This window comes from Mesocricetus auratus, unplaced genomic scaffold (genome assembly GCF_017639785.1).
Source record: "Mesocricetus auratus isolate SY011 unplaced genomic scaffold, BCM_Maur_2.0 Super-Scaffold_100048, whole genome shotgun sequence".
In the NCBI taxonomy this organism is placed as follows: domain Eukaryota; kingdom Metazoa; phylum Chordata; class Mammalia; order Rodentia; family Cricetidae; genus Mesocricetus; species Mesocricetus auratus.
In genome coordinates, this window is record NW_024429225.1 from 3,578,053 (window position 1) to 3,590,607 (window position 12,555).

A 12,555-nucleotide genomic window follows, 5' to 3' on the forward strand; every position below is an offset into this window, starting at 1 on the left:
TTGGATGTGTGTTGTTGTTTCTAAGTAGAACTCAGTGGCAGCCCCTTAATTTTACCGTCAGCTGGAAGCAGAAATGGAATGAATGACCTCAGCTAACTTTATTAAAACTTTTCTTTCTTGAGCGTGGCATCTTATGCTTTTAATCCCAGCATTCAGAGGCAGGCGGGCGGATCTCTGTGAGCTACATCATGAGCTCCAGGACGGCCAGCACGACACAGTGAGACTGTCTCAAAAAAAGGAAAACAATCTCTTAAAATGAAAGGAGATGAGGGAAAAAAAAAACAAACAAACGACCTGGTGAGGCGAGGAGAAAACTTCACCGCTCCCGCCCGCTGCACCGGGACGGAGGCTCGCTGCCTGCTTGCCGCCGCCCTCATCACCCTCCCTCGGCCAAGCCCCTGCCTTCCAAACAATTCAAAAGTCGCACAGAGCCAACCTATCGCCAGCCTCGTCCGAGGGGAGGGGCGGGACTTCCGGGAGTGTGGCCACAAGTCCCTCCAATCAGCGGCCGGCCGCGGGAAGTTCGCTTCGGGGCCGCTTCGGGTGTCCCTTCTGCGGAGGAGGCTTCTCTGCTGTTGTGGGGTCGTGGGGAGACGTGTCCAGACGCTGCCTTCAGGTAAGCAGGGTTCCCTTGGCTGCGCGCCGGTCTGAGAGTGGCCTGGGCCGCAGGGAGCGCACTGATGGCCCCCGAGAGGTGCCCGCCGCCGGGAGCCCTTGCCGCTCTTGCGGGCGGGGGCCGTGCAGAGCAGCGGCGGCTTGGCACTGGGAGAGGCCGTCGGCGGAGGGGCAGCCGCAGCATCCGCTGAGGACCCCGGACCGAAGGGGGCCATGAAGAAGACCCGGGGTCGGGCCCCGGTCCAGAGAGCCTGCGAGAGGCTCTAGGAGGAGGCGCAGCCCCGCTGCGGCGGAAGGGTGACCCCAGAGCTTCGGAGATGCCGGCACCGTAGGGCGACCAAGAAGAGCGGCGGCGGCGGCGGTGCAGCGGGGCTGGCCAGAGCCTAAGACTAGCCGTGTGTGCCGCAGAAGGCGAGCACCAGGCGTCGGACGTGCTGCTGCTTACACTTGGAGTTTTGGTTTTGCTTTGGTTTGCTTGTGACTGAGCCCTGGTTCTTCCCTCTTGAAGTGAGAAGGCATCTAGTTTCATTTTTAGTCTTACAAGAGCCCACGGCCGAAATTCTCCGAACTTCTCCAATACTTTTTTGATTTATTTATTTATTTTTTACCTTCAATTCTTTGACCCTTTAAGAGATTTTGGATTTGTAGAGAGATTGCATATTTTAAAGAGACTGAAACTTGAGTGTGTTTGAGTTTGTAAAGACTATGGGCTTGTGTTGTAGTTGTTGTTTTGGTTTGGCTTTTTTTTTTTCTTTTTTTTTTGTTTTGAGACAGGGTTTCTCTGTGTAGCTTTAGAGTCTGTGAGCTCTGTAGACCAGGCTGGCCTTGAATTTACAGAGATCCACCTGCCTCTGCCTACCGAGTGCTGGGATTAAAGGCATAGGTTACTACCACCTAGCAAGACTTTGGACTTTTAAAGGTATTTATGTTTTTAATGTGAGGTCTTGGAGATGAATAAGAAACGGAAGGTTATGGTTTAATAGTGATAATGTTTGTCAAACGGACAAGGGGTCAGTTGTCCTGCTAGCCTTTTTTTGTTTCCTCTGGTGATGAATAAAAAATCTCTGCCTTTCTTCTCAATTCAAGAAGCAAAAATGGTCTGGGGAGATGGCTCAGTCCACTAAGTAGCTGCCAGTCAACCACCAACACCTCAGGTTTGGTGGGTTTCTCTGTAGCTTTGGAGCCTGTCCTGGAATGCTGCTCTGTAGACCAGGTTGGCCTTGAACTCAAAGAGATCCTGTTTCTGCGATCCTGTTTCTGCTTACCAAGTACTGGAATTAAAGATGTGCCTCCTCCCCCCCCCCGCTGTGTCCTGTTAGTCTTATGGCTAGTCTTATGTCAATTTGACACACAAACTGGAGTTATCTGAGAGGGCAACCTCAGTTGAGAAGATGGTCCATAAGATCCAGCTGTAGGATATTTTCTTAATTGGTGATTGATGGGGAGGGCCCAGCCCATTGTGGGTGTTGCCATCTCTGGGCTGGTGGTCCTGGGTTCTATAAGAAAGCAGGCTGAGCAAGCTATAGGGAGCAAGCCAGTGAGCAGCGCCCCTCCATGGCCTCTGCATCAGCTCCTGCCTTCAGGTTCCTGTCCTGCTTGAGTTCCTGTCCTGACTTCCTCCAATGAAGGACTGTGATCTGGAAGTGTGAGCCAGATAAACGCTTTCCTCCCCAACTTGCTCTTTTGGTCTTGGTGTTTTGTTGAGCAACAACAAAACCAAGAGCTCTCTTTCTGATTTTTCTTGAGACAGAGCTTCTCATCAAAGCTGGAGCTCATGAATTCAGTCAGGCTGGCTGGGCCAGAGCTTTGGTTAAGCACCTGTCCCTGCCCAGATCAGGGCTGGAATCACAGACATGTGCTGCTGTGCCCGGCGCTTAGGTGGTAGAGATGAGCTGAGGTGTTGGTGGTTGACTGGCAGCTACTTAGTGGACTGAGCCATCTCCCCAGACCATTTTTGCTTCTTGAATTGAGAAGAAAGGCAGAGGTTTTTTTATTCATCACCAGAGGAAGGTTAAGAAAGTTGTTCTGCAACACAGTTCTGTACTTTCTCTGTTGCCACTTTGCATGGTGCCTCCTCTCTGTTCCAGATTATAGTTTTTCTCTGCTTCACTTTTATCTGTTAAGTAGCTTCCTCCTTGGATACCCCAAATAGGCCCCGGTATCCTGTCTTTGATAACTTTCTACTTTCATATTTACTCATTTTTATTCTGTTGTGTGTTTTAATATTTTAAGGGAGCACAAAGCGGTGTAGGAGATGGACTGAAATCTTGTGTTTTATTGATTTATTTTGGTCTTTGAGAGAGGCTCTTACTTTATAGCCCAGACTGTTTACAGACTCACAATGATCTTCTTGCTTGAGCCTCCCAAGTGGTGGAATTACAAGGTGAGCCAGCCACCACAACCTGGTCTTAGATTTTAATTTTTTTTTTCCTTCCAGTTTTTCAAGGCAGGGTTTCTCTGTGGCTTTAGATGCTGTCTTGGAACTCGCTTTCGTAGATTAGGCTGGTCTCGAACTCAAAGAGATCAGTCTGCCTCCGCCTCCTGAGTGCTGGGATTAAAGGGGTGCGCCACCACCGCCGGCAGATTTCAGTTTTTTAAATAAAACGAAAATCCAATTCAAGTTGGTATCTATTTCTCTTTTTTGACAGGATGCCTTTATCCCAATTTGCCAATCGGCTTCGGAAAGATTTAAGCACTGAAATGATTAGAACTAGCATTGCTCACAGGAAGTCGATATCTCAGAAGGAAAACAGATATAAGGTGTATGAACGAAACAGGCACTTGGGCGTGAGAGATGTCAACATTCCATTGGAAGGGAGAGAGCTTGTTGATATACATGAGGTGTCTCAAGACTGCGCTCCAGAAAGGGCCAGTGCCAAAACGAGTAAGTAAAGACCTTTCATTATTGTAAGCCCTTTTCCGAGTAAGTCAGAGTGGGTCTGGAGAGATGTCTCAACAGTTAGGAGTGCTTACTGCTCTTGTAGAGAACCTGGGTTCACTTCCTGGCATGGTGGCTCACAACTGTCTGGACTCCAGCTCCAGGAGGTCTGACTCCTCCTCTGACCTCCGCAGGCTCCTGCGTGTACGGGATGCACATACTCGGGCGTTAATGCGAGCTCTGTGTGTGTGTGTGTGTGTGTGTGTGTGTGTGTGTGTGTGTGTGTGTGTGTGTGTGTGTGTGTGTGTGTAGATCAGAGGCCAGCGTTGCGGAGTTAGCGCTCCTTTCCATGCTGTTGGCTCCGGAGATCACACTCTCGTTGTTAGGATCGCTCAGCAAACACCCCAGTCGCTGAGCTGTCTTCCCGGCCCCTAGAAGTTTTATAATTTTTCAGGACTAGTGTGGCCTGTGCACTCAGTGCATCTGAACTTGGTGTTCTAAGGGTGGTGTTGGGACTAGATTATAGTCTGCTACCCTGTCCAACACTCTTCCATATGTATTGTTTTTGTGATGCGAAAGAAATGTGAGGGGCAAGGACTGAAATAATACCCTTTTTGTTTCTTCTGACTTGAGGTGAAAAGTATGTATTTGAAGAAAAAAGGAACTGGGCCTGGTGGTCTGTTTGGAGAGAGAAAATTACCTATCTACAGAGCTGTCAGGAAATGGAAAAGGCCTTGAATCAGAGTTTTGAAAGGGAGACTTTTTTTTGTGGTCTGAACACAGCTGAAATATGCAGTGAACATTGTAGCAGACAATCGTTTTGGGAAAGGGTATTTTTAAAATTAAGAGTTCAATTTTGGACATGTTAAATTTTTCCTTTTTGGCCAGGTGGTGGTGGCACACAAAAGCCTTTAATCCCAGCACTTGGGAGGCAGAGGCAGGTGGATCTCTGTGAGTGAGTTCAAGGCCAGCCTGGTCCTCCAGAGTGAGTTCCAGGACAGCCAAAATGGTTTCACAGAGAAACCCTGTCTCAAAAAAAAAAAATAATAATTTTAAATTAAAATTACCTCATTTTCCCCCTTTCCTCCCTCCAGTTCTTGGGTATCATCCCTCCAAACCGTCCAGCGCTCTCCCCAGTTGATAGCCTTATATTATTATTAAACACGTATGCATGTATATGTGTGTATGCACAAATATATAAATACAGCCTGCCGTTAGACATGTTGAAGTTAGGAATGCCTATTAGGCATGTAAGGAGAGATGATTTTTAAGAAAATAATTGAGGGGCCTGTTGTGGTGGCTCACGCCTTTAATCCCAGTATTCAGGAGGCGGAGGCATATTAAAGCCATAGGAGCTATTATATAGTGAGACCCTGGCTCAAAGCAGGGAGAATGAAGGGAAAGTCAGATAGGAATAGGTTCAAGAGAATGGAAATATCAGCTAGGATAATACTCTTTCTTCGAAGATTGAACTCGAGTCTAATAAAACCCTTAGATGTAATTTCTATGCTAGGAAAACATGGGGGTTGGGAATACGTGAAAAACTTGAAATAAGCAAAAACAAAAAGCCCCATCAAGGGCCCACTTCTTTTTGTGGGCTTGGACTGGGCCTAAGAACCTAACTAATACACAAGACAATTCACAGAGAAGCTTCTAAAATTTACGTGGGGGCGGTCTTCATAGAGAGAATGAAATTCAAAGAAATGACCAAGGTATGATGCTTCTTAGAACAAAGGTCAGCAGACTTGTGAAGGGGGACCGAACAGGGTAATAAGTTCCAGGGTTGTTGCTCAGAGACCCACTGAGGTAGGGAGGTAGAGCTGCTGGAAGAGCTGTGTTCAGAAGTTGGAGCCCAGTGAGGAAGGCTGTCCTCTTGGGCTCTGTGTGTGAGTGGCATCTCAGGGCCTCGCCTGTGCTAGGCTGTCAAGCAAGTGCTTTCCGCTGAACTGTAGACTCCCAAGAGAGCCTTTGGTTTTTGGAGACCAGGTCTCAATAGATAGCCTTGTCCGGCCTGGCATTGCTAATGCCAGGGTAGCCAAGACCCTGCATTCCTCCTGCCTCTACCTCTCAAGTGATAGATTGTAGATGTGTGTCAAGAGATACCAACAGCACTTTTCAATCTTGTTGAATATAAGAGAAGGCAGACCAAATGTCCTGATCTGAATCATTGAGTGACTCGGCCTGAGGTAATCAGTTCACCAATATTATTTCTAATTGAGCAAATGAAGGCACACACAGTGACTACAGTTTTCAAATTGACTAGAGCTTGAAATAACCTGTTTTACAGTGTTGAAGAAATAACAGGACAGGATTAAAAGCATTTCTTAGCAGATGAAATTTGATGTAAGCCAGGAAGTCGTTGCCTTTAATCCTAACACTCGGGAGGCAGAGGCAGGCGGATCTCTGAGTTTAAGGCCAGCCTGGTCTACAGAGCAGCAAAGGCTACATGGAGAGAAACCCTGTCTGGAAAAAAAAATAAGGGGAAAAAAAATGATCCAAGACAACCAAAGAGTTTTTGGTAATATTTTGTCTAAAATGTTTTATGGACTGTTTGACACTCTCCTCCCCTTAGGGTCAGAGAAAGTGGTCCTGAGTGACCAGAGGAAGCAGCTCCTCCAGAAGTATAAAGAAGAAAAGCAGCTTCAAAAGCTGAAAGAGCAGCGAGAGAAAGCTAAGCGGGGAGTCTTCAAGGTGGGGCTCTACCGGCCTGCAGCGCCCGGCTTTCTCAGCACAGCCCGCAGCAGTGTCAAAGCTGAGCTGGAAAAGGTGTGTTTGTGACCGGGACTTAAAGCAGACGACTCCTTTAGCCCAGCAGCAAAACCAGTCGCTGCTTAACTTGGGGGAAAGTTTAAACTGAGACATGGAATAAACTTTTGACTATTGGTTTTTAATGGGTCTTTCTTTACTGTTTCAAGGCTTTTCCATACAATGGGCGTATTACAAGATCAAAGGCCAGAGACCACATGGAACACACTAAGGTATCATGGTGTAAAGATAACTGATAATAAAATAACATGTTGTACCGTTTTCCCCCTCAAAAATTTGTAATTCCACTTTCAACCTAAAATCGGTTACAAACATAGTGATTTATTTACCTGGATTGAAAGTGTGAAAATTAGTGGTGACTTAGAGCATCCTTTGCATAAGTGCCTCTTAATGTGGTCCATCCCAGACCTCATCTTTACGATGCTGTTCACTGTGCTGCTGCTATGCGTTGCAAACTAACTGCATGAAATGCGGATCAGAGTGAGAAAAGCAGAGTAGACTGAGACACATTTAAGGAAGTGAAGGAACCCCAAGAAAAAGCTTTCTGCCTAAGAGAAATGGAAATGTAAAATTCAGAGATGTGTTTTGCTGTTGTAATTTGTAGCTTTTTTTCTGCCCCCAGCCATGTTGGGAATCAGAGAGGCCAGGGGTCTGCCAGTGCAGGTTAGGCACACCCTACCCCGGATCAACTACCTAGACCATGATGTGTGAGACTCTCACCACTCATGGCTCCTCGTGAGACTGAAGCAGGGTTAGCTTGCCAGCCTAGGCAGCACAAGAAGGCCTCACCTCAAAGAAAGCCACAGCTAATGTTGTTAGTGTTCTCAGAGTTCTCAAGTGAGCACATGGCATGTGGCAGCATGCTTCCTGGCTGTTGTTTGGTTTTGTGGCTTTTGTTTGTTTAGGTTTGCTTTTTTGTTTGTCTGTCTTTGAGCTAGGGTTTCATGTAGCCCTGACTCATAAATCTCTCTATTGTTTGAGGCTGGTCTTGAACTACTGATTCTTTTGAGATCAACTTACAAGTTAAAAGTGTTTTGATTTATTATGCAGTTAAATAACAAAGTACCTAATTCTCTTCAAAGATCGACAGTAAGAATGTTCTTCAAGCAACACGATCTGGCCAAAGACAAACTTCTGAAAAGAAAATATTGGACAAAGAGAAAAAAGGTAGGAACATTAGCAGTGATGATGAACTTGGTGCCGCCAAAGGAACAATTTATGAATGACAAAACACATCCGATTGTTCTTCCCAGTTGTGCAGCCCGTGGTGTCATCAGGGAAAGTGACTGGATCAGCTGCTACCCAGAGGACAAAGCCGGTGGCCCGAACAGTCTCGTATGCCTTGAGAAAGCCAGTCACCAGAGTTGTTAATGGTAAGAGACTGTCCACATACACACACAGTAAGATACTTTGTAAGGAGCAAGAACAGCTCAAAAAAGCCAACCCTGAAATACAGTGTGTTAATAAACAAAAAATAGTGTAAACGGATGCTGAAGTGTCACCTTGGAAATGGAGTCATGGCTGTAGGTCCACACTGGATAGCTCCCTCAGCTACTCCTCCCCTTGCTCTCTGGGGTACAGTCTCTGACCCTGGAGCTTGCCCATTCAGCTAGACTGGCTGGTTGGTAAGCTCCGGGAGCCAGCGCTGGGGTCTAGACTCAGGGCTTACGTTATAGTAAGCTCTTTGCCAAGTGAACTCCTGCTCAGGACTGTCTTTTGTTGGTTTATTTTTCTTTTGTTCCCGAGGTTGATTTCTGTTTTATGTGTGTGGGTTTTACCTGCCTGTATGTCTATGTATCACATGTATGACTTGTGCCCACAGAGGCCAGAGGAGGTCATCTTCTCTCCTGGAATTGGAGTTGAGATGATGGTTAACTTCCACGAGGGGGCTGAGAGGAAGCAATGTTCTTAATTGCTGAGCGCTTTCTCTAGCTGCCAGTCTGGTTTCTTTTTTTTTTTTTTTTTTTTTTTGAGCAGGGTCTCACCAGTTAGCTGAGGCTAGCCTGTACTGCCGCTCCTGTGAAGTTACTAATTAGCTGAGGCTAGCCTGTACTGGTGATCTGTGAAATCACTAGTTAGCTGAGGCTAGCCTGTACTGGTGATCCTGTGAAGTTACAGGCTGCCCAGCTGTTCTGGTTAGTTGGTTGGTTTAGTGTTGGCGAAAGGATTTGTTGGTTCCGTTTTCTTTTTTCTTTTTTTTTTTGGTTGGGGTGGGGGTGTTTCGAGACAGGGTTTCTCTGTGGCTTTGGAGGCTGTCCTGGAACTAGCTCTTGTAGACCAGGCTGGCCTTGAACTCACAGAGATCCGCCTGCCTCTGGAGTGCTGGGACTAAAGGCATGTGGCACCACCACCCGGTTCCGGTTCCGTCTTCATTATAATCAGCATGGATTTGGTAATCAGGAAAAAAGAAAGGGGACATACCTTTATTTTGAAAAGCAGATGGTTTGTATTTGACAGAAAATTTCACTTGCTTTTCTCCCCTTTTATGATGTGTCTTGGTGATCATGAAAGTTGAAACGTATGTCCTATTTCTCCTTCAGACTTTACCAAGTGATCTAGAACTGTCATGTAGCACTGCTTATCTGTTTTAAAGTGGGTATCTCACGTCATTTTCTATTTTAGAGACTGAATCGGAAAGAGTGGGGCCGAGCAGAGGCAGACTTGCCCGGAAGGTGGATGCTAACCCTGACAAGGTAGAGAACCGGGGTCTGGTCTGCTGGTCTCCAAATGCCTTGACGTCTCGTCGGTTCCTGCACAGCTGAAGCGAAGCATGCAGACTTCTGAGGGCGAGCCTGCACACATGCTAAAGCCTAGGCGTGATGACCCGTCACAAGGGTTTACTGACACTGGGGTCTTAATCTAACCCTGAGCTTTTTAAGAAGGCATAATCTGATTAACAGAGAAAATGGAGAATAGAAAAACACAGCTGGGACAGTTTCACAAGAACTAGTTACGGGGTGAGATGTTTTGATTTTGGGATCAGCTAGAGCAGGTTCCAATTAACTGCATAATTAGAGTTTATCTTCCCAGTTCTAACAGAATTTCCTATACAGAGTTGTAGAGAATTCAGTAAGCTAGAGTTTCTAACAGCATCTGGTAATGAGGTCCTCAAAAAAACAGGACGTGGGCCTGCCAGATGGCGCAGCAGGTAAAGGTGCTTGCTGCCAAGCCTGGTGACCATAACTTAATCCCCAGAGCATACTCGGCGGGAGGAGAGGACTGACTTCTGACCGCCACACGTAGAAACTAAAAGACGGAAAAAATATTTTTTTCTTTTTTTTAATCATTTTTTATTTTAATTTTAAATAGCTTGTTTTACATGTCAATCCCAGTTCCCTCTCCCTCCCCTCTTCCCGCACTCCCCTTCCCCCCCCCCCACCCTATTGCCAAATCCTTCCACATAGGGGATATCTAGAGTCTGTCATTTTACTCTTGGTAGGGTCAAGGCACTCCCCTAAGAGTCCAGGCTGAGAGAGCATCTCTCTTTGTGCTATAGGCACATGAAGACAGTATGTATACCAGGGATAGACACTGATCCACAGCTCAGGGCCCCATAGGTTGCCCAGGCCTTCTCACTGACACTCACATTTGGGGGGTCCAGATCAGTCCCATGCTGGCCTCCCCACTGTCGGTCTGGGGTCCAAGAGCACTCCCCTGTTCAGATCAGCTGTCTCTGCTGGTTTTGCCAGCCCATTCTTTGCCAATTTGCTCAACACTCTCTCTCTGTCACTGGGTTCCTTGGGTTCAGTTCAGTGATTAGTTGTGTGTTTGCCTCTGCTTCCATCAGTCACAGGATGAAGGCTCCCGGATGGTTATAGACATCAAGTTCATTATCAGGAATGGGCATTCGAGGTGGTCCCTCCACTATTGCTTAGCTTGCCAAATGATGTTATACCTTTAGATCACTCGAGGTCACTCTGGTGCCTGATCTGTCTTCGATCCTATGATTCCCTCTTCCCCCTATTCTACCCCCACCCCCTCAGCTTCCTGTTCCCCCATGACCAACTCCCTTCCTCTTTACACCCTCTATTCTTCCCAGGTCCCACTCCCCCACCCTCGCCGTGTTCCCCATCCATTCAGAGGATCTTGTCTCCATCCTCTTCTCTTGGGTACTATGCATATATGCATATCTTTTAGGTTCTTTCCTGTTTCCCAGACTATCTATCTGTGGAAGTGCAGACTGGCACTATCCTGATCCATATCTAAAATCCATATATGAGTGAGTACATACCATGTTTGTCTTTTTGTGACTGGGTTACCTCACTCAGGATGGTTTCTTCCAGTGCTATCCATTTCCCTGCGAATTTCAAGATTCCATTGTTTTTTTCTGCTGAGTAATACTCCATTGTGTAAATGTACCACATTTTCTCTATCCACTCTTCAGTTGAGGGGCATCTAGGTTGCTTCCAGGTTCTGGCTATTACAAACAATGCTGCTATGAACATAGTGGAGCAGATGCCCTTGTTGTATGAACCTGCCTCATTTGGATAAATGCCTAAGAGTGGAATTGCTGGGTCTAGTGGTAGATTAATTCCCATTTTCCTGAGGAATCTCCATACTGATTTCCAAAGAGGCTGTATGAGTCGGCACTCCCACCAGCAGTGGAGGAGTGTTCCTCTCTCTCCACATCCTCTCCAGCATAAATTGTCTTCGGTGTTTTTGATTCTAGCCATTCTGACAGGAGTAAGATGGTATCTCAGAGTTGTTTTGATTTGCATTTCCCTGATGGCTAAGGATGTTGAGCACTTTCTTAAGTGTCTCTTGGCCATTTTAGCCTCCTCTACTGAGAATTCTCTATTTAGCTCTGTACCCCATCTTTCAAGTGGATCCTTTGTTGTTTTGGAGACTTGTTTCTTGAGTTTTTTGTAAATTTTGGAGATTAGCCCTCTGTCAGATGTAGGGTTAGTGAATATCTTTTCCCATTCTGTGGCCTGCCTTTTTGTCTTTTTGACTGTGTCCTTTGCCTTACAGAAGCTTTTTAGTTTCAGAAGGTCCCATTTGTTAATTGTCGATCTCAGTGCCTGTGTTATGTTTAGGAAGTGGTCTCCTGTACCAACTCGTTGCAGAGTATCTCCCACTTTCTCTTCTAAAAGTTTCAGTGTGGCTGGATGTATGTTGAGATCTTTGATCCATTTGGACTTAAGTTTTGTACAAGGCGATAAACATGGATCTATCTGCAGTCTTCTGCATACCAGTACCCAGTTATGCCAGCACCATTTGTTGAAGATGCTTTCTTTTTTCCACTGTACAGTTTTAGCTTCTTTGTCAAAAATCAGGTGTTCATAGGTGTGTGGGTTAAAATTAGGGCTTTCGATTCGGTTCCATTGGTCTACCTGCCTATTTTTGTGCCAATACCAAGCTGTTTTCAGGACTATAGCTCTATAATAGAGCTTGAAGTCAGGTATGGTGATGCCTCCTGAAGTTCCTTTATTGTATAGGGATGTTTTGGCTATCCTGGGCCTTTTGTTTTTCCATATAAAGTTGATTAATGTTCTTTCCAGGTCCTTGAAGAATTGTGATGGAATTTTGATAGGGATTGCATTGAATCTGTAGACTGCTTTTGGCAAGATTGCCATTTTTATTATGTTGATCCTACCAATCCAAGAGCATGGGAGATCTTTCCATTTTCTGGTATCTTCTTTGATTTCTTTCTTCAAAGACACAAAGTTCTTGATATACAGGTCCTTCACTTCCTTGGTTAACATTATCCCCAGATATTTGATGCTGTTTTTGGCTATTGTAAAAGGTGATGTTTCTCTGATTTCTTTCTCAGTCACTTCATCTTCTGTATATAATAGGGCCACTGATTTTTTTTTGAGTTTACCTTGTATCCTGCCACATTGCTGAAGGTGTTTATCAGCTCTAGGAGTAACCTTGCGGAGTTTTTTGGGTCACTTATGTAAACTATAATATCATCTGCAAATAGTGAAAGCTTGACTTCTTCTTTTCCTATTTGTATCCCCTTTATCTCCTTTTGTTGTCTTATTGCTGTATCTAGAACTTCAAGTACAATATTGAAGAGATATGGAGAGAGTGGACAGCCTTGTCTTGTTCCTGATTTTAGAGGAATTGCTTTGAGTTTCTCTCCATTTAGTTTGATGTTAGCTGTTGGTTTACTGTATATTGCTTTTATTATATTCAGGTACGTTCCTGTTATCCCTGATCTCTCTAGGACCTTTATCATGAAGGGGTGCTGGATTTTGTCAAAGGCTTTTTCAGCATCTAGTGAGATGATCATGTGGTTTTTCTTTCGCAGATTGTTAATATGGTGGATTACACTGATAGATTTTCTAATG

General features: G+C 45.5%; 1 protein-coding gene across 4 annotated transcripts in view; it reads left to right on the top strand.

The window, feature by feature from the left end:
• The first annotated feature begins 492 nt into the window (after nt 1-492).
• Dlgap5 (DLG associated protein 5) overlaps nt 493-12,555 on the top strand; it is a 37,655-nt gene continuing 25,592 nt past the window's right edge. For 3 of the 4 annotated variants that reach the window (XM_021222784.1, XM_021222781.1, XM_021222782.1), the window contains exons 1-6: nt 3,264-3,499; nt 6,066-6,259; nt 6,409-6,471; nt 7,342-7,426; nt 7,513-7,632; nt 8,882-8,952. In XM_021222784.1, the coding sequence (XP_021078443.1) occupies nt 3,265-3,499; nt 6,066-6,259; nt 6,409-6,471; nt 7,342-7,426; nt 7,513-7,632; nt 8,882-8,952 (768 nt within the window). In that variant the 5' untranslated portion in view covers nt 3,264. Of the gene's footprint in view, nt 617-3,263; nt 3,500-6,065; nt 6,260-6,408; nt 6,472-7,341; nt 7,427-7,512; nt 7,633-8,881; nt 8,953-12,555 lie in introns of those variants that run through there. The other variant, XM_021222783.2, reaches the window with a different exon arrangement.